This window comes from Sinocyclocheilus grahami, unplaced genomic scaffold (genome assembly GCF_001515645.1).
Source record: "Sinocyclocheilus grahami isolate Dianchi unplaced genomic scaffold, SAMN03320097.WGS_v1.1 scaffold128.1, whole genome shotgun sequence".
Lineage (NCBI taxonomy): Eukaryota > Metazoa > Chordata > Actinopteri > Cypriniformes > Cyprinidae > Sinocyclocheilus > Sinocyclocheilus grahami.
Window position 1 is genome coordinate 1,519,095 of NW_015505307.1, and position 22,488 is coordinate 1,541,582.

The following is a 22,488-nucleotide window of genomic DNA, read 5'->3' on the forward strand; positions in this document are numbered from 1 at the left end:
AATGTATTTTTGTATTTTAGGACACGTTCCCCCTCCTCTTTCTCTTTTTATCCATTTCTAGTGCTGTTTACAACAAAGAGGTCTGTATAATAAAAAAAAAATAAGGGGTGCAAATAGACAATCCTAATACAAAAAAAAGAAGAAAAGAATCTCAAATTAATATACAATAACCTTTATTCAAATCTTCATTTTATAGGCAAGATTATTGAAAAGGTAGTCTTTAATCAGCTGAACAAAACTCAAATGGATACCTGGACAATTTGTAATCTGGTTTCCGACCGCATCACAGCACAGAGACAGTGCTCATTAAGATAATAAATGATATTCGCTTAAATTCTGATTCTGGCAAAATATCAGTGCTGGTACAAATGTTTCATTTATTTATAGGGTTCATGCAACCCAATAATTAATGTGATTTGGGCTAATTAGTGGTAGCAGGTGAGGTGTCACAGGTTAATGAGAAATGACTTACTGGATGTGAAAGCACAATTTGAGCATGTGTTTATAATGATCTCAATGCATTGACAAATGTGTATGGTTACCGAGAGAGGGATTCTGTTTTTTAAAAAGGGTAAAAGATTATCTTTTTTATTCTCTCTTTTGAATCAGCTAGAGCTCGAAGAAGAGCTGCCTCTTTATGTGTTCATTTGAAAATCTCTGCTCTTTGGTTCTTCTCGTGCCATCTCATAAGAGATTTCCATTAGTAAGTCTACTCAGATAGACCTTTAGCGCTCTCATCCTTCCCTACACGATGCTCAGCTGCTATATTAATCAATACCCAAACATGTAGATTACGTCATACATTCATGAGTCTGTCCAGCTCCAGCTGAGTGGGTTGTAAACGTAACCAGTGAATAATAATTAGTATCCCCTCCCCCCATTTTGCTAAATAAAAAGGTTGTTCAATACATAATACAAATGTTTAGCTGATCAAACTGTACAGTACAGCTAAAAAGAAATAATTTTCTAATAATTCCTAAAATCATAATTTGTACATGGTGCCTTTATAAAAATATATATCATATACACTGATTTTTCAAAGTTGTACATAAAAACAAAAATTATTGGAGTATATTTTTTATAAGTTTTTGTACTTCAAAATTTCCAACAATTAAAATTTCAAAAATGTAATATTTAAAATGTTATATTAAATTTCATTTTTATATAATAAAATAAATGAATCATTCATTTACAATAATGAATTTCTGAGTGAAAATTGTTTCTGCACCATATTTAGTCTTTCCGGTATATTTTTAAAAATTGTAAATATCTTTACCACACACACACACACATATATATATAAAGAAAGAAACATAAGGTAAATGCATTTTGATACACACACACGCACATGTATAAATTTGTATTTTTTAAAAATCTGGTATGTTAATTAATGAATTATTAATAAATCAGTCGATAATATTATTATATCAGTGGATAATTCATATATGAGATCTGCTTTTTACCTTTTCAAAGACGAACACAAGCATGTTATTGTGAAGCTGCTTGCATGCTTTTTCATTTATGCTGGCCTTCATGTTGCCGTGGCAACACGAGGCCACATGATGCATTGTGTGTAAAAGTAAGAGAATGACGGTGAAAGAGGAGAAAGAGAGGCATGTGAGTCATAAATTACTGTGACCCTGAAACTTATAAGCAAAAAAAATAATAATCTACCTACAGTAAGAAAGAACAGAGGCTATGCCTACAGAGGGTCAAGAGAAAGTTGCAGTTTCTCTTGAAAAATGACCTAAAATACAGACAGTGGCCATTGATCATGTTCGGTTAACTAGCTGCTGAGGCACAGAGAAATGTAATCAAATTGCTGAAAAGCCTGAAGTGTTTCAGTATAATTTATAAACGTGAGGAGAAGAGGCAGAATTTAATGATGTGAAACCAGTGCAGATGTGATTTGATCTTCAGCCGTCTTGTTGTTGTCACGTCTCAAAGAGGCATTTTAGCCTGAAACTCTGGCGTTGAGTGGGCAGCAATTAACGCTGGAAACTCTTCAGCTTGACTCAAGAGTTCAATCTGAATTCAATTACATGTAAGAAGACATTATATTCTTTCTGAAGGCTTTGTACCCATTCTCCAGCTTTTGAGAAATCATTGGAATTGATTTAATTCTTTTGTCTCACATAGAGTTACGATTTTACCTAAATAATGGTGCTATTTGACTTTCACACTAAATTACAGAGAAAAGAGACTCTTTTCTTTGCAGAAGCTATTGATGTCTAAAATCATATTTCAGTCATTCTTAAACTAATCACTGGTTGAGTCTAATCTATATATTTGTTCAAAGGACACCTTTTAGCAACCCTTGCACCAATTACCAAACTTTGACAGAATGAGAAACATCATAAAATGTGCTGCCATTTACATTTGAGACTAAATAAAATAATAACAATAAAAAATCCACTGACAAAAATTGCAATTGTATTAAGATTTTTATTAATGCTTTTGGAAATAAATAAATACATTTAAAATAAAATTAGAAAGTAAAATAAATGTGAAAATCAAATGAAAATGCTTTTTAGAAATAATAACAACATGAACAACATAAATCGCATCAGATTTAGAATCATATACAGGTGCATCTCAATAAATTAGAATGTCGTGGAAAAGGTCATTTATTTCAGTAATTCAACTCAAATTGTGAAACTTGTGTATTAAATAAATTCAGTGCACACAGACTGAAGTAGTTTAAGTCTTTGGTTCTTTTAATTGTGATGATTTTGGCTCACATTTAACAAAAACCCACCAATTCACTATCTCAACAAATTAGAATATGGTGACATGCCAATCAGCTAATCAACTCAAAACACCTGCAAAGGTTTCCTGAGCCTTCAAAATGGCCTCTCAGTTTGGTTCACTAGGCTACACAAGCATGGGGAAGACTGCTGATCTGACAGTTGTCCACAAGACAATCATTGACACCCTTCACAAGGAGCCACAAACATTCATTGCCAAAGAAGCTGGCTGTTCACAGAGTGCGGTATCCAAGCATGTTAACAAAGTTGAGTGGAAGGAAAAAGTGTGATGCACAACCAACCGAGAGAACCTTATGCCTTATGCCTTATGAGGATTGTCAAGCAAAAGCGATTCAAGAATTTGAGTGAACTTCACAAGGAATGGACTGAGGCAGGGGTCAAGGCATCAAGAGTCACCACACACAGACGTGTCAAGGAATTGGGCTACAGTTGTCGTATTCCTCTTGTTAAGCCACTCCTGAACCACAGACAACGTCAGAGCAAGTTTTGTATTTCATTTGGAAACCAAGGTCCTAGAGTCTGGAGGAAGGGTGGAGAAGCTCATAGCCCAAGTTGCTTGAAGTCCAGTGTTAAGTTTCCACAGTCTGTGATGATTTGGGGTGCAATGTCATCTGCTGGTGTTGGACCATTGTGTTTTTTGAAAACCAACGTCACTGCACCCGTTTACCAAGAAATTTTGGAGCACTTCATGCTTCCTTATGCTGACCAGCTTTTTGAATATGCTGATTTCATTTTCCAGCAGGATTTGGCACCTGCCCACACTGCCAAAAGCACCAAAAGTTGGTTAAATGACCATGGTGTTGGTGTGCTTGACTGGCCAGCAAACTCACCAGACCTGAACCCCATAGAGAATCTATGGGGTATTGTCAAGAGGAAAATGAGAAACAAGAGACCAAAAAATGCAGATGAGCTGAAGGCCACTGTCAAAGAAACCTGGGCTTCCATACCACCTCAGCAGTGCCACAAACTGATCACCTCCATGCCACGCCGAATTGAGGCAGTAATTAAAGCAAAAGGAGCCCCTACCAAGTATTGAGTACATGTACAGTAAATGAACATACTTTCCAGAAGGCCAACAATTCACTAAAAATGTTTTTTTTATTGGTCTTATGAAGTATTCTAATTTGTGAATTGGTGGGTTTTTGTTAAACGTGAGCCAAAATCATCACAATTAAAAGAACCAAAGACTTAAACTACTTCAGTCTGTGTGCATTGAATTTATTTAATACACAAGTTTCACAACTTGAGTTGAATTACTGAAATAAATGAACTTTTCCATGACATTCTAATTTATTGAGATGCACCTGTACATATGACGACTTTCCAAAAAAAACTAAAAAACTGAGAAAAAATATTTAACTGATATGCAGAAGACAATTAACATCTATATCTGCGAACATTAAATATTAAGCAATTAATTTACATTTAATTTACAAGAACATTAAAAGAACATCAAAAAATGGCCTGTTGTAACAGAATATATATATATAGCCTATATACAGATCTGGGTAGAGTACTTGAAAATTGTTATTCGTTACTGATTCCAAATTACATGACAAAAAATGTAACGTAATCCATTGCATTACACATTTCAGGTAATATAATCAGACTACTTTTAGATTACTTTTGACCTAACTCACTTATGGCATTAATTTAAATAGGATAATCTTGTACGATATTGATATAAAATGCAAAGAAAGAGAAAATATATTACATCTTGTTATTAACATAGTGCACTAAACATTGCGTTACATCAAGGTTTCCAAAACTGGGGCTTGTAGTTTTGGAACTACAAGCCCTGATTCAGTCACCGTACCACCTGTGGGACGCTTGGCACTCTTTTTTTGTTGTTGTCCTTTTTCTCTATCAAATCTTTTAGTAATCATCATAAATCATATATAATTTGAAAGCTTCGAAGCCCAAGATTCATCCTGTGAAAACCATTTTGAAATCGGACATTGTGTTACCATGGAAATGGTACTTTAAAATATTTTGGCGGTCTCCTCCCCCTTAGTGGGCGGTGTCAAGTGTCATATTACAAAATGCATTATGCTCTTTTACAATCAAAACTTTTTATAATCTTGACAAAAAAACATATCATTGGAAAGGTCCGAGTCTCAGGATTCCATATTCAGAAGTAATATTGACAGAGAAATCTAGACATTTGTGACAGAAAAATGCATAAAAAAATGTAATAGAGTTTAGATGGCACCCGGTGGCTGTTTGTGGTATAACGCCCTAAATAAAATCTCACAGGAACCTACATTTTTTCATATCAACTTCAAATTTGGAACATAACTTATTTAGACATAAGGCTTTAATTTTATACAAATTTTAGAGTAAAGCCTGTTATGTAAAATATTTATTATATATAAAATACAATAAAATTAATATAGTGCATTTTCTTTACAGTAAATTTAAATACCTTAACTTTTTGATATTTTAAATCTTTTAAAAAATTCCACTTTTGCGATAATCTGCTGATTTTCTTCTTTAAAAGAAGTATTCCAAAGTGTTCATAAATTACAAAAAAGTTTGGATAGTGCACCTGCATGCCTATTTTAAAATATGGGGGGTGATAGTTAAGGGGTTAATTAGAGAAGCTAATAATTAAATCATAAAAATGTAAAATTAAAATAAATATTTTTTTTAATCAAAATAAAACACTTACTAAAAAAATGATTTGTTTACCTGCGTGTCATGTGACGTTTAGCCAACATCAGATAACCGTGAACATGCAAGTGTGATACTTAAGAAGTATTCCAAAGTGTTCATAAATTACAAAAATTTAAGTTTGGATAGTGCACCTGCATGCCTATTTTAAAATATGGGGGGTGACAGTTAAGGGGTTAATTAGAGAAGCTAATAATTAAATCATAAAAATGTAAAATTAAAATAAATATTTTTTTTAATCAAAATAAAACACTTACTAAAAAAATGATTTGTTTACCTGCGTGTCATGTGACCTTTAGCCAACATCAGATAACCGTGAACATGCAAGTGTGATACTTAACTTATTACCTTAACATCTCAGGGGAACTTCTAATGAATATATTAGGTGAACGAGATTCGGCCGAGAGAAAAAAAATTGGGAATCCCTGCATTATATGTAAATAAGACATAACCTGAATTTGTGCATTTGAATGTGTGATCATTCAAATAAAAGTAATGAATGTGTTCATCAGTAGTTGATGCAATGCAGAAATGTTGAGAAAACATTTCTTAAAACTGAAATGATTTTTGTAAATCCAGTGGTCAGATGTTGTGTGGCCTCTCAGTTTTCTGTGTAATTATAGCCACATGACCTGTGACCGGTCTTTGTGTGAATGTCCACAAACCTGGAAGACTTTCTGAATGTATATAAGCGGCAGGCTAGTTGAGAAAAAAATATTTAAATGATGAAAAAGAGGAATTAGGGAGAATAAATCAATTATGAATAATTTATTCCTATTGTGTGAATAATATGTAATCATGTAATCAATAAAAAAAGTAACTGTAGTCTGATTACAAGTATTTTAAAGTGTATTTTTATTTTACAAGTACTATTTTTTTTTAATCTGATTAGGTGTAATCCAGATTACATGTAAACATGTTAAGTAGTATATATTATAATAAATCAGTGTATGAACAAACACATATTGTGATGAAACGAGTGTAACAAAAACAAAGAAAACAAAGCAACATATACTGGCACAAAGAAACGTGGACACACATGGACGCATGCTACTTCTCTTAGCTACATTTAGTGTACAGAAATGTAAATATAGGGGAAATAAGCCTTTGTTTTAGTTTTTTTATTTTAAAGACAGAAGTTCCCAAACTCATTAAAAAAAACGATTATTGAAAAATACGATGCCTGTAAAATGTGTTACTAATTGTAATCATTTGAATGTTTTTATTTAACTTTATTTATATAATTGTATTTATAATTATTATTAATGTATTTTGTTTATTCTATTGTACTTCCTAGCTTGCAATTTTTTTTTCGAATCAACAATAAACATAAACAACATATTAGTTACATTACATTCTGTTTGTCACAGAACGGAAATTTGTCTTTGACGCTGGTGACATGAATACATCCACATTAATAGCCTTCTTAAAAACACATCACACATTAACAACACAAACATCAAATTCAACTAATTTAAAACAATTAAGACTACCCCCATCATTCCTTAATTGAATATAATTATGGCTTAAAAAAAATTATGGCTATGGAGGAAATATAAAAAATTTATTTGATATTTAAAATATAAAAAATATATAATTATGGCTTTTACCACGTAGTATTACAGCTATTGTTCTTAACACATAAACAACATATAGTAACTTTTATTATATTTAATAAATAAAAACAAGAATTGCATATGTAACCCCCATTTTTATATTATAGACTTTATCGGACATTATATTTTATTTTATCCAGATGTCAGCCCGTTTACAATCATACCCGCTGCCCTTATTAAAAAAATTTACAATTCTATAAATAAAAACATCAGGTTCAAATTATTGTCAGATTTTTATTTTGTCGTCTTGTGCATGATGGAACGATTAATTTCTTTACGAAGTGCATTAATTTTTGGGGGGGAAACTTGAATATTATTAAATTTTGTATAGGTATATTTAAATAAATAAACACTGTGCGAATAAATGATGTTTTATTAACCTCCTGAGAACCAGAAATAAAAAGCTTTGTGAATTTAGTATTTTTTCATGTCATTACATTGTTTAGAGCATAAGAAAAAAAATGGTAAAATACAATTTTTAAAAATTATATTTTATTCATAAGTTATGCTATGTCCTCTGTAGAGGACACCAGGACTCAGTTTTTCTAAAAAAATAAAATGACAAGAGTAGACATGAAAAGGCAAAAACAATGGGCATTTTTTTTAAATCGCCAATCAATTTTTAGGTTTCAGGATTTTTTTATAACTAACTTTGTTTAAGGATGGTTCTCAACTATGTGATAAAATATATAACAAAACTATTTGATATACCATTTTGCTTTATGCGATATGTGTGTAAAAATTCCATAAACTGGTTTTCCCATTAAGCACAATGTTATCTATACACTGTATCTAATTTGCATATTAAAGTGCTGTTGGGACAGCATGTTGAAAAAAGAAGTGTAATGATGGGAGTAGTAATTGACCAGATTTTCATAATAATATCTTTTATATGTTTTCCTATTCAATTCTTTTGTCTCCCAAAATGTATAATAAACATGCTTTTAGTCCTGGTGTCCTCTACAGTGGACATGTATGAAATGATGTCCTGTTTCATAACAGGAAGTCATATTTTGATTTGAAACCCCATAACATTTTCCTGAGATGTTGATTTATGACAAACAATTTGAAAATGAATCAGATTTCAATTATAATTACAAAATATTATCCTATTTCCATAAGGATGTACAATTGTATCACTAAATTGATGTCAGCCATTTTTAAAAACCAAGGAGAGGGAGTGGTGATGGTGAAACATCCAATCATTTGGTATCTCTGGAAAGCCCTGAATGCGCTCTGTACAGGACACCCAGACTTAAAACTGACATGTGAGGTCTCAGAGAAATGCACTAAAATATAATGTCCACTACAGAGGCAAAAACTCCATAGCTTAGTCTCAGGAGGATAAATATATATATATATATATATATATATAGTAGTTATATATAGCAATGTAATGTACCATATTAATTGAACAACCACATGGCTGACAGCACGTGCTGGAGCTGTTTTGAAAGCATTTGCACTGAATGCATACTTCATAATGTGACTGATACTGGTTGATATCTGATTTACTTTCCTCTGAGTGGATTGTTTTGTGTTGTTGTAGCCTACGTATGCATTCTGAGATGCATACAAGCAATGCAACTTTGTAAACATGTGACATTCCACACTGCATGTGTAGTATTGTGCATCTTAAATGCATGTCATTAAACGTGCACCAAGTAGGAAGAGAAGGCAGTCTGTGCGTGAGGGAACATCATGTTCCAGCACCCATCATGCATTAACCCCTTCACTCCCATATAGGCCAGTTTAGGTGTTCACCTCTGCTGATCTACTTTGATGATTGTATGCAATTTTCAAAGCACGAGTCACTTTTTCCAATGGCTTTCTAGTAGAAAACTTTCATTTTCATGTCATTTGTAGGCCTGTTGTAAAAATCAGATTAGATTAAACTGTACTGTCATTGAGCAGAATACAAGTACTAATGCAGACATTTGCAGTTTTAGCTCATTGGGTGTTTTAGACATTTAGACATTTTCATTAGTTGTATTGCTTTTAAAGGCCTGGAAATCCACATGTGTCCTGATATTTGCATGCACATGTGAACCCTGAATATATTTTTGACATTAATTATTTAAACATCCTGCACTCTGACATGCTGTACTCAATCTAAAATGCATTTGAATGGGCTTTTTGAATATGTTTATAATTTTTGAAATGGCGTGTGGTGACGTGTGAGGGCTGTATTTGTGGTTGTGCTCAGCAGTAGCAGGATCTATTTTGTGCTGACTGCTGTTATGTAAGTGTCACCATTTAGTGGCCTCGTCCACAATGGAAATAATCCTCACATTACAGGCTTGTTTAGAAATGATTTCAATTTAAATCATTTTGCTGATGCATTTTGAGTCAACTTCTACAAATATATTTTTTTATGTGTTTGGGAATTATTGACATATGGTTGTCTGACTAGGCCAGATTTTTGTGTTTGTGTGATCAGTAGTTCAGTTTGGCTAATAAACACATTTACGGAGCTTAATTTATAACAAGAATCCCCCCCCCCCCAAAAAAAATTTTTTTTCAGCCAGATCCCTTTCACCTAAAATATTTATTCTAGATCACTGTGTGCAATTTTCACAATTTTAGTCACTTTTCCATTATTATTCTAGTAGATTTATTAATATACTGTCAGAGTTGATGTACTTTTGCACACATCTACAGGATAAAGATTAATTTTTAAATCATTGCAATCACCAAAAAAAGGAACAATTTCTGCCTCATTAAATGTTTTAGGGTGGTGCATTGACTCTCCAAGTTTTAAAAAAATATATTTATTACAGGACATTTACACATTTACGGCTCGCACCAAGGGATTCCCAAACTTAAATATTTACTTAAAGTAACTCCTGAAATTTTAAGTTAATATTTCAATAATTTTACACATTCAGATGTTCACGGTACCGGATAAAGATTCATTTTTAATTTTTATTTTGAAAACAAATAATAATAATTAAGTCATTGCAAATGCAATCACAAAAACCAATTTTTAGCTCATTAAATGTTTTAGAGTGGTGCATAACTTAAAAAAAAAATTCTGTGTTTTTCCATGATTTTTCGAGTCCTGGAAATTTTTACATTGTTAAAATTCCCCAATATTTCAATGGTCATGGGAACCGTGAATATAGTTTTAACATTAAGTGTTGAATTATTTTAAAGATTTTATTTTTAAGATTTTATATTTATTACAGAACAAACAGATCCAAGTATTTAATAATTCTTAATTGTTTTATTTTGATTGCTTGTATTTGTTTATTAGTCATTCATTCATTCATTCATTTAGCTTTCTCCAACTTACAAACCCTGCAGTTCTCTGGGGCTTTTTGTCAATTGCAATTTTTCCAGTGGATTTGTCATTTTTGTTTCAAATGTAAATGGCTGCAAATGTCGTGATGTTTAATAATCTCAGTTTGGGAGATACAGCTTCATGACCTACGTTTGTTATTTTAGGATTATGGGAGACAGTCATTCCCAAGTGTTTAGCAGTTCTTACAGCATTTGTATGGTCACAGTCCACCTGTTCTCCATGCATTTCCCAACCCTTGTTTCCTGAAGTTAAGCTGTGTTATTTATCACAGAATGCTGGCAGATTAGCGCTTAAGCTCATACAGTGTTCTTTGGATGGCCTCCAAACGTGCTGCTCAGTGGAAATCTGCTCCGCTAAAGTCTGATTGGTATTTTGCTAGCCTGTCTGAGTCAGCTAAACCAACACTTTAGTTCTAAGGCTTGGAATATGAAGAGTAAAGCCGCTGTAGTTTGAACAGGACTGGCTTTAATCAAACACAACCATGAAAAGAGACCGAAACAGCGGCTTATCAGTTAGAGACCAGCGACGTTCAATAAAGAGCCATTTCTCCTGACTCGGCACAAATAACTCAGTGAAGCACATGAGTAGATTATGGAGCTGCTTTGGCTTGCCTACAGTGGTTTACAGTTACCTCAAATGCTAGTTCGATCTTCTTTTAAATGATTAATCAGCGTATGTTATTACAAAGAAAACATTGTCTTTGTAATCTTTGCTCCAACTCTGAAACTGCTTTCCATTCTGACTGACATAATAATACATAATTTGACTGATAATGATCAGAAATGTTTCTTGAGCAGCAGATCAGCATATTAGAATGATCACGTGACACTGAAGACTGGAGTAATGATGCTGAAAATTCATCTTTGCATCACAGAAATAAATTACATTTTACAATATATTCAAATAAGAAAACAGTGATTTAAAATTTTAATAATATTTCACAATATTACTGATTTTGCTGTATTTTTAAGTAAATAAATGCAGCCTTGGTTAGCACAAGAGTCTTCTTTCAAAAATGCATGCTAACCGCATTCTACTATCTTTCCAGGTGAGCGTATCTTGGGCTACCCAGAGGAACCGTGCTATCTTTGGTTTGTTATGGAGTTCTGCGACGGCGGCGACCTCAACCAGTATATCCTCTCCCGGCGGCCTGACCCGCGGACCAACCGTATTTTCATGAAGCAGATGACCAGCGCTGTGGCCTTCCTCCATAAGAACAACATCGTCCACCGAGACCTCAAACCAGACAACATTCTCATCTCACAGAAATCCGGCAGTCCGGTGATCAAGGTCTCCGACTTCGGCCTCAGCAAGGTTTGCGCGGGGCTCAGCTGCATGGAGAGCGAAGGAGACAACCAGGTTAACAAAAACATGGTGAACATTAACAAATTCTGGTTGTCGTCAGCATGCGGCTCTGACTTCTACATGGCGCCGGAGGTGTGGGAGGGCCACTACACCGCCAAGGCGGACATTTTTGCACTCGGTATCATCATTTGGGCCATGATCGAACGGATCACGTTCATCGACGCCGAGTCCAAGCGAGAGCTCCTCGGCACATATGTTCGCCAGGGGACCGAGATCATTCCGGTGGGCGAGGCCTTGCTGGAGAACCCGAAGATGGTCCTGAACATCCCACAGAAGACCCGGAGCATCATGTCTGAAGGCATCAAGCTGCTTCTGCAGGACATGTTGGCGGTCAACCCGCAGGACCGACCTGACGCGTCTCAGTTGGAGGTTAGAATGGACCAAGTCACATGTGTGGGGTAAGCCAACCCGATTGGCCGAAGCAAGCACGTAACTTTTTCAGGTGGGTTGCAGTTTTTTGGTGTCGTTTTAGATGTTGCATTCACCGTTTTTGTTCACCTCAGATAAAAATATTCAAGAGCAAAAGAGTGCAGTTTAAATCCCATAATGCACCAAAACAAGACCTGTTGGGTTGTTAAAAATGTTTTAAAGGGGTCATAATGATGCGATTAAAATTTTTCCTTTCTCTTTGGAGTGTTACAAGCTCTTGGTGCATAAAGAAGATCTGTAAAGTTGCAAAGACTAAAGTCTCAAATCCAAAGAGATATTCTTTATAAAAGTTAAGAGTCAACCACGCCTACCTAAAACGGCTCGTTCTAACATGCCCCCACATGTCTACGTCACTATGTGGGAAGATTTGCATAACTCCGCCCAAATGGTCACGCAAAGAAAGAAGGCGTAACTTTTATTCTTGCTGTAGTATTGTTGTTGCCACTGCCACCATGCTGTGGAGACGCTGTGTGTTTCGTTGCGAAAGCGAAACTACTTTGTTTGGTTTTCCAAAAGAGGACACGACTAGAAATCAGTGGTTAAGTTGTATTTACAACACTGTTCCAGAACAGTTCAACCCAAATATTCAGATGTGTGCAGCGCATTTTATGGAGGACCGTTTCCTGATCCTGAGAGAGTAGACTACAATGCTGGCTGTTCTGACTCACAGACTGTAAGTATGTTTTCATATTTCAAGAATTAGCCACTGATGATTCAAACGCGCGTTTTGAGCAGTGTAGAGTAGCGCTTGTAGTTTGTCATTTCTCCGATCACAAATGCAGACATGGTTTTATGTTTACGCAGCGCGATGCAACACAACGCGTAAAAAGACAGTATAAATCATTATAATCCATAATTATGTCCCCACTGGATGCAACAAATGCCTATATGGGTTTTATTGTTTTTGTCTCGTTGCTCTGGGACACAGCATCACAATATAGTAAAGGGCGTAACATTTCCGTCACAAGCTTGAAGTATTCAGCCAATCACAACGCACTGGGTAGCTGGCCAATCAGAGCACACCTCGCTTTTCAGACCGATGAGCTTTGTAAAAATCGAATCGGCAGCCTTTACAGTATGTAAGTGATAGTTAGGTAAATTTACTTATGTGTTGAAGTACTCTAAGGTACCAAATTGATTTTAATCCAAGCTAAGCCGATCTTGAGTTTGCTTATTCATGAATTTCTCATCTGTCCTGCTGCTTTGTATTTCTCTAATCAAACCCGCGTATTTGGCCTCAGGGGCTGCATGTACCCTGCGAGACTACTGTGCCCTACCCATCACACAACTCGCAGGCCTGTTTGCTTTTCTGACGCCACACCCTGAGCTCCATGACTGATCTGATTAACAAGATCCGACACCGTTTTAGCAGCAGAATGCACTCAGCCAGAGGCAATAACATCAGAGTTTAATACACGACGTACTCCTAACCAGGTGCTTCATGTTACATCAGATTATTGCATTCTTTTATGGATTTTTCATCGGATGAGATTCAACTCAAAAGGCCAGAGGAAATTAAATGCCTTTTAGAAGCCGTTTTATAGCACAATTTTAATCAAAACCCACTGGATTGGTGTCCCGAGGCGAGAACATTCATAAACAATGACTCAATGATGTATATATAACAATGATGACGACTTATTTGGCATCAGATCGGTTTAGGGTCGTGTGCATGCACGTGTACTCCTTTCAGCGAGCATATAGAGAAGTTATGCAACACACCAGGGCCCAAACCCTCCTTCTTCTCCCAGACGACCTGAATGGAAGCAGCCATCCGTCAAAGCAAGCAGGCTGGGAGTGAGCCGCAAGTCTGGCTTGTGTTTTAGGGGGGTAAAAGGGGGTATTTTTGCTTATTGACACCCCGAGTTCTTTCCGTTCTCTTAGACTTTTAGACTAGGACAAGGCGATTATTTCAGCTGGGCACAGAAGCCCCCCCGTCCGCCCTCCCTAACCCCATACGCCCCTGTTCAGCAGCCTGTGAGACACTGAGGTGTCTTTGGTCTCACGTTCAGAACATTTTGTTCTTTGCCTGCCAGCCTGCATGCGTCTCAGTTGCTATATAGTGCATATACTGTGTGTAGTGCTGGGTACGTTACTCACATCAGAGGATCACAAATGCGCTGAATCCAAATTTTAAATATAGCTGTAATGATATTGCTTCTCCTTTTTTAAATTAAAAAATGCACATTTTCAGTAATTCACACCTCGAGAATGAAAAATACACGTTATAAGTAAGAGTATGCAAATTATATTCTTTCTTGTCAATGATAATGTTTTAGAATTGTATATATTTTATTTTATTCATTTTTAACTTTAATTTGTACTATTGTTTATATTTGTTTGTGTATTTATTTTGAGTGTTATTTTCAATACTTTCATTTGTAGTATTTTTACATACTATTTAATAGCTTTTTTTTAATTCACACTTTCAGTAATTCACACTACAATAATGTAATTTATATGTAATGTGTAGTGATGTTTTGTAATTTTATATAATTATTTTATTTATGTATTTATTTGTAATTGTATTATCTTTATTATTTTATTTCTTTATTGTATTTTATGTGATGTTATTATTCTTGATACTTTTTATTTTAAATATTTTATTTATAATGTTTTATAATATTTCATACATTTTAATTTACTTATTTAATATTTCATTTGTTTAGTGCTGTTTAATGTTTTTATTTTATTTATTTATTGTATTTAATTTATTGTTGTTATTTAATTTCATTATGTAAATGCAATTTATTTACATTTAAATGTATTATTTTTAATACCACATGTATTTGCTAGGTTTGTTATTTGTATTGTAAGATAACAATTTTGCTGAATCAGTTATATTTGAATCATAGCTATCTCTCTTTAATTTATTCAAATGTAGGGCTGTCAATCGATTAAACACTTTAATCAATTAAATAATATGCTGAATAATCGCTTTAATCAAAATTAATTGTCTATATATCAATATTTACTAAGAAAAGCTTAAAATGAAGCTAATTCAAATACATTATTGTGGCACGAAAATCATTGAATAGACAAAGTGGTTTTATACAGCAAATCAGTATATTGTAATTAAAGTCCACAAGTTATCTTTGTTACTTGTTATACTTATTACACAGTAACACAAACCCGTCTAATGGTGTGATTCTCGTCATTAGTGCGTGGGTCATTGAGTTCACAGCAGCTGAGATATACAGTACAGTGTGTTCCACGTGCTGCCTGTGGGCACGTGTCTGTTCAACACTGCAGCTTCTGTGCTGGCATACACCAAACTAAATGTAAGAAATGCATTAGAATGCACCAATATTAGTCAGATTTTTCACATCGTTTGTAAGTTAACACAGCATTTGTCTCTTTTCGGATCACATAGCTTTCACAAAACTACCATTGTTTATGTGCGTTGTGGAGATTCGGGCTCCTTCGGGAAAGCTGGGGCTGGTTTTGGCATGTTTTCCAGGATTGTTGGTTGGGGAGGTGTTGCCGGAGCAAGTGTTTATAGGCTGTTATGTAAGCAGGAATAACATTTAGCTGATAATTGGGCTAAAAACATGCTTTTTCCAGTTATTTAGCACATTTTTCCAATCAGAGGCTGCTTTTTTTGATTGTTAAGCTTAAACTGTTTCTGAAAAGTTGTTTTTAATCTATCAGATGAAGTTCATGTATACAATTTTGTAGTAAAGAAAAAAAAACCTGTGCGCACTTAAATTATAAGTAGGGATGCACGATATATCGGCCACCATATCGGTATCGGCCCATATCGGCTCATTTTTTCTGTTATCGGTATCGGCCAGATAAGAAAATTTGGCTGATATCTTAAAGCCGATAAATAATGCATTATTTCCTTCAGAGACACTTCAGATGCGCGCTGTTCGTTTGCAGCCTTTTGTGCAATTGTACATTGTAATATTGTGTTTATTTGATGTATATCTGATTTATCTCATATAGAATGCGTTTGGTTAAGTTAAAAGAGCGCTTCAGTTTACCAGTGATAAACTCAAACAGCAGTGCACAACATTAATAACTATGATTGGGAATGTCGTGTATATAACATTCTAATGAGAACATTATTATAATAAAACGTTGTGAATTCTTTGGGTTTAGTTGCCATGTTTCAGCGCGTTGTTATGGGAAGAGCGCATCCACAACAGGATCACACATTCTGACTATAGCATGCAATAACTGCATCATTTTGTACATATATAAGTTGTAATATTATGTTTATGTGGTATTAATATTAATCTCAGGATGCATTTCCTTGAGTTAAATAAGCTGCCATCTTTAATTTATTCAAATGTAGCGCTGTTAATCGATTAAACACTTTAATCAATTAAATAATATGCTGAATAATCGCTTTAATCAAAATTAATTGTCTATATATCAATATTTACTAAGAAAAGCTTAAAATGAAGCTAATTCAAATACATTATTGTGGCACGAAAATCATTGAATAGACAAAGTGGTTTTATACAGCAAATCAGTATATTGTAATTAAAGTCCACAAGTTATCTTTGTTACTTGTTATAATTATTACACAGTAACACAAACCCGTCCAATGGTGTGATTCTCGTCATTAGTGCGTGGGTCATTGAGTTCACAGCAGCTGGGATATACAGTACAGTGTGTTCCTCGTGCTGCCTGTGGGCACGTGTCTGTTCAACACTGCAGCTTCTGTGCTGGCATACACCAAACTAAATGTAAGAAATGCATTAGAATGCACCAATATTAGTCAGATTTTTCACATCGTTTGTAAGTTAACACAGCATTTGTCTCTTTTCGGATCACATAGCTTGCACAAAACTACCATTGTTTATGTGCGTTGTGGAGATTCGGGCTCCTTCGGGAAAGCTGGGGCTGGTTTTGGCATGTTTTCCAGGATTGTTGGTTGGGGAGGTGTTGCCGGAGCAAGTGTTTATAGGCTGTTATGTAAGCAGGAATAACATTTAGCTGATAATTGGGCTAAAAACATGCTTTTTCCAGTTATTTAGCACATTTTTCCAATCAGAGGCTGCTTTTTTGATTGTTAAGCTTAAACTGTTTCTGAAAAGTTGTTTTTAATCTATCAGATGAAGTTCATGTATACAATTTTGTAGTAAAGAAAAAAAAACCTGTGCGCACTTAAATTATAAGTTAAATGTAAAACAATTTTTCGAAGTTGTAATTAAAGCAAATTACATTTGACAAAAAACATTATTTCAGTGTTGTACTTAATATTTGTGCATACATTTATTTATTTAATTGTATTATTTTTATTACCGTTTATTTATTTTTATTTATTCAATATTTTTAATGTATTTACCATTATTATTATTATTAATCATTTATGGCCAATTGTATTATTTTTAAAACTATTTAAGAACTATTTAAAATGCACACTTTCTGTAGTTCACACCGCAATGTGATGTAAAGTGTAACATTATATTAATTATATTCAGTCATAATGATCAGTTTTATAATTTTATAAAATTATTTTATTCATTTACTTTCTAAAAGTAAATTATACTTGTTAATAATTTATTTATTAGTTCAGTTATTTATATATAATTGTATTATTTCTAATATATTTTATGTTTATTTTTCACATTAAATTAAACATGAAATTGAAATTAAATTAAACATGAAATTAGGTAGATTAGAAAGACTTTTGTAAAGTATACTTTTTTTTTTTTTTTTTTTTTACTGACCCTAAACCTCTGAACAGTAGATATAAAGTACAGTAGCAAAAATTGTTAGAGTTAAAGTCATCTAAAATATGACACATATACAGTACATGGGGGTTTTAGGAGGAAATTAAAATGCAGAACTGTACAAAACATGCATCTTTTTAACACCGTAAAATCAAGGATTTATGCATTCATTACCATAACTGCGGTAAGCCAGATCACTTTTCTTCTATAATTCAAACATTTCTTTTCTCTCTGTTTTTGTGTCATTGAAGTGACTGAGCACATCTTGCAATAATAAATTTAATGCAGATCTATATCTTCTTATCACAATGAGGATGGGCCGTTTGAATTTCTACCAGAATGTTGCCACGATCTGCACTAAGGGCCGCCAATCGAATGTGGCATTTCTCAGAATGATATTACATGATTAAACAAAGATGGCTGAGAGATGAAAGAAATCTCTCAGTCCAGACCACCTTATCATCCAATAAAACTCCAATCATTTTGTCACACGGACACCCTGGAACGAAATGGCAGTCCCTGGTCTGCGGCAGTGCAGCTGAAGGCTGGATGTAATTCATGGCTGTAATTTGAGCACGAGGCATGAGGTGAAGTGACGTGTGGGGCGGTTGGGCCGGTGAAGGTTTTTTTTTGGACTGCTGTCCCTGCCCTGCAGGGGAGCTGAGGGGACCTCCATGCCACACACGGCTATATTCCACCCAAATTAGATTGGGTCTGTCCCTGTGCTGCATTGCCTATCATGACTTCTCAGAGGCAAATTGGATTTGCAAGGGCTGCTGGAGAGGCTATCCAGAGCACGATCTTCCGATAGCAACTCCTAAACCATGTTAACTAGACACTAAAGTGTGTCAGCAGTGCAGCCGCTGGTGCCACAGCGTACACACATTTATTTTTCTGCTTTTTTTTTTTTTCTTCTTACAGCTGCTGTTTTATGCAATGTTTATTGTCTAACATGCTCTCTGAAGGATTAAAAAAAATGTCTATACTTGCCAATTGCCAGGGAATTGAGAACATTTGTCAGCCGTTATTGTCCATGAAAATGATAATCAATGTATTATTCTAAAATATATTTATTAAATATTATTTAATTATAATTATTTTAATATAATATTTCATTATAAAATTTAAAAATCGGTGAAGTTAATAAATATATATATATTTTTTAAATATATTTAGTTTTTTATATTATATATTTATTGTCTTTCTGGCACACAATTGCGACTAAATTCAGAGAATTTATTATATAAAAACATTTTCACTTGCCAATTGCAAGTGATTTGAGAAAATTCAGTGGCCATAAATTTTGTTTGTAGTTCATCAAAATAAATCAGTGCATATGTTATTAAATATTTGTATTAATTAAATATATTATCATAATGTTAAATAGTTTATCTTTTTTAAATGTTTTATTTTTATTTTTTTTACTTTTATCTACTTATTATTATATATTTATATATTATTATTAAGTTATTATGTTATATTACCTTATGGCAATTATTTTGCTGCTTTTATTTTTTTGTAGCATCACATAAAAACTAGTCACTGCTATATACATTTGAAGGTTGGAGAGTATTCATTTTGGACCTGCTCAGCTTCACGTTCCCATGATCCTTGCTGTTTTAAATAGCTTGAGCTGTAACTGCAAAGTAGAACTCTGCAGTTAAAGAAATAAACAATGTCCATCGCTGAGTCCAAAGGACAGAGTTTGTCATTAGTTGCATAAAGGTTGCGGCCGTCGCCCGGGACAGTTGACGGGTCGCTGTGCCCATGGCCTTGGCAGTGATTGAGTGGGTCCCGGGAAGATGGAGTGATCGGTGGAAGATAGATGAGAGGAGGAGAGACGGACCGAGTGTCCGTTCACTCAACTGTCACAGCGCAAGGTTAATAACGCTGGAGTGGATAGCACTGTACCACGGCTACATGCAGTCGAGATTCAATTCAAACCAGTTCAATTTTTGCTTTTGTTTTGGAGAACATGACGGTCATAAAATATGACCAGCATACAAACTCAAGGCTTCTTGTATTGTTACGGAGTAAACAATGCATACAAGTGTATTATGCATGTGAACCCCACAATGAAAGTGAGGTATCACCATTCAGCATTAAGTTACTATAGAGGAACCATATCTTTAATAAGTATACTTTAAATCTGTTTGGACAAAAGCATAATCTAAATGACATCTTTTATGTATTCTCTCTCTCCATACAGTTAAGACACTTGGGTAACGACGAAGTGCACATCGTTTGGTCCGAGCACTCGCGGGACTACCGGAGAGGCATCATTCCTACTGAGTTTGGAGACGTGCTCATCATCATCTACCCCATGAAGAACCACATGTACAGCATCCAGATCATCAAAAAACCCGAGGTGAGCGCAACAGTGAACCAATAAGGACAAAAAACTGTCATTTAGTTGTTTCTGATTCCTGTCTGTAACTAGACATGTCACAAACAAATAATTTTATGAATTAAATCATTTTTTAATCTTTTTAATTTATTCAAATAGATTTGTGAAACATATTTAAAGCACCTGACTCTAGTAGAAAACTTTATCTGTGAGTAAAAGTGCAGGATGGGGATAAAATGTTGGATATACACTACTGTTCAAAAATGTGGGGCCAATTAGATTTTTTTAATTTTTTTATGTAATTCATATTTTTATTTAACAATAAGGAATTTAATTATTCAAAAATCAGTTACAATCTTTAAAAAAATAAATTTCATATAAATGTTCTTTGTACTTTCTATTCATAAAAGAAACCTGCAAAATGAATCATAGTTTCACAGCACAACTGATTTCTGAAGGATCATGTGACACTGAAGACTGGAGTAATGATGCTGAAAATTCAGCTTTGTGTCACAGGACAAAATTACATTTTAAAATATATAAAAATAAGAAACAGTTGATTTAAATTGTAATTGTTTAAATTAAATACTATTTCACAGTATTACGTTTTTACTGTATTTTTGATCAATACTTATAGCCTTGGTGATCATATGAGACTTTTAAAAAAATATTGCAAAAATTTTCGCACCTCAAAATTTTGAACGGTAGTGTAAAACACTAATAATGAACAGCGTTATATAAATAAATATTAATTTTATTACCAAAAGAACGTGACACCTTGGACTCTTTTTGACACTTGTGAATTCGTTTTTTTTAACCATTTAATTGAAGCAAATTGTCTGAATGGGCCTATAGGCTAAATGCATTCCAATTCCCTGAAACCCTCGTCCATACTTTAAACTGGAAAAAATGATTTTAATGGCTGCTGAACAGAGAGATCGGTATACAGTAAAGCAGAGATATTTGTTTGTGCATCACATCCATTTGTTGTTCTGTAAATGAGCTCAATGTTTGGTACAGGAGACAGTGGAAGCATATCTGTCTTTGGGCACTACCAGCCATTGCTTCCTGCTCAGTTATGTCAGGGCTAATTGAATGAATGGGATTCTCAGAATCGAATTCCGCTGTGGAGATGGATCCGAGACGAGAGGCTCAGTCTTTCATGCAGTCTGAGGAAATGTAGAAAGATGGAGAGATAAAGAAAGATGAGGCCTGGCTTTTATGAAAGTCCATTTAGACCCCATTTCAGTGCATGAGGGCTATTCACTGTGTCTTTTCTTCTTAATGTCAGGGATATTTTTTATGTAACAGGATGAAATACGTCGGAGGTTTTGACATTTCCATGCCTCCTTTTATTTGAAGGATAAAGCTGCTAGCTTATAGGATGCGTAAAGTCCTGTTCACAAAAAGTATGGTAAAACTAAGTATTTGCAAACAATGCTTTAGACCAAAACTATTCATTCTGAAAACAAAAGTTTACCTGAATATAATGTTCATCTGAAAAAAATTAAAATTCACTACCGTTCTAGAGTTTGGGGTCGATAAGACTAGGCTGCTTATGTTGAAGTGTTTGGGATGTGGCTTTTAATGATGAGACCTTTTTTGTAATCAGGCTCTCAAAAAGTATATAACAATTTGGATATAGATTTATCGGCCAACATATCGGTTATCGGCTTTCAAAAATAAAGAAAAATCGGTTATCGGTATCGGCCAAAATTTTCATATCGGTGCATCCCTAATTATAAGTTAAATGTAAAACAATTTTTCGAAGTTGTAATTAAAGCAAATTACATTTGACAAAAAACATTATTTCAGTGTTGTACTTAATATTTGTGCATACATTTATTTATTTAATTGTATTATTTTTATTACCGTTTATTTATTTTTATTTATTCAATATTTTTAATGTATTTACCATTATTATTATTATTAATCATTTATGGCCAATTGTATTATTTTTAAAACTATTTAAGAACTATTTAAAATGCACACTTTCTGTAGTTCACACCGCAATGTGATGTAAAGTGTAACATTATATTAATTATATTCAGTCATAATGATCAGTTTTATAATTTTATAAAATTATTTTATTCATTTACTTTCTAAAAGTAAATTATACTTGTTAATAATTTATTTATTAGTTCAGTTATTTATATATAATTGTATTATTTCTAATATATTTTATGTTTATTTTTCACATTAAATTAAACATGAAATTGAAATTAAATTAAACATGAAATTAGGTAGATTAGAAAGACTTTTGTAAAGTATACTTTTTTTTTTTTTTTTTTTTTTAGCA

The 22,488-nt window shown here is 33.8% G+C and overlaps 1 protein-coding gene across 1 annotated transcript in view; it reads left to right on the plus strand.

The window, feature by feature from the left end:
• Positions 1–509: 509 nt before the first annotated feature.
• Positions 510–22,488, plus strand: part of LOC107590481 (serine/threonine-protein kinase 35-like) — a 24,931-nt gene continuing 2,952 nt past the window's right edge. The window contains exons 1-2 of the mRNA XM_016279233.1: positions 510–571; positions 11,410–12,168. Coding sequence (XP_016134719.1) covers positions 529–571; positions 11,410–12,128 — 762 coding nt within the window. The 5' untranslated portion in view covers positions 510–528 and the 3' untranslated portion in view covers positions 12,129–12,168. The remainder of the gene's footprint in view (positions 572–11,409; positions 12,169–22,488) is intronic.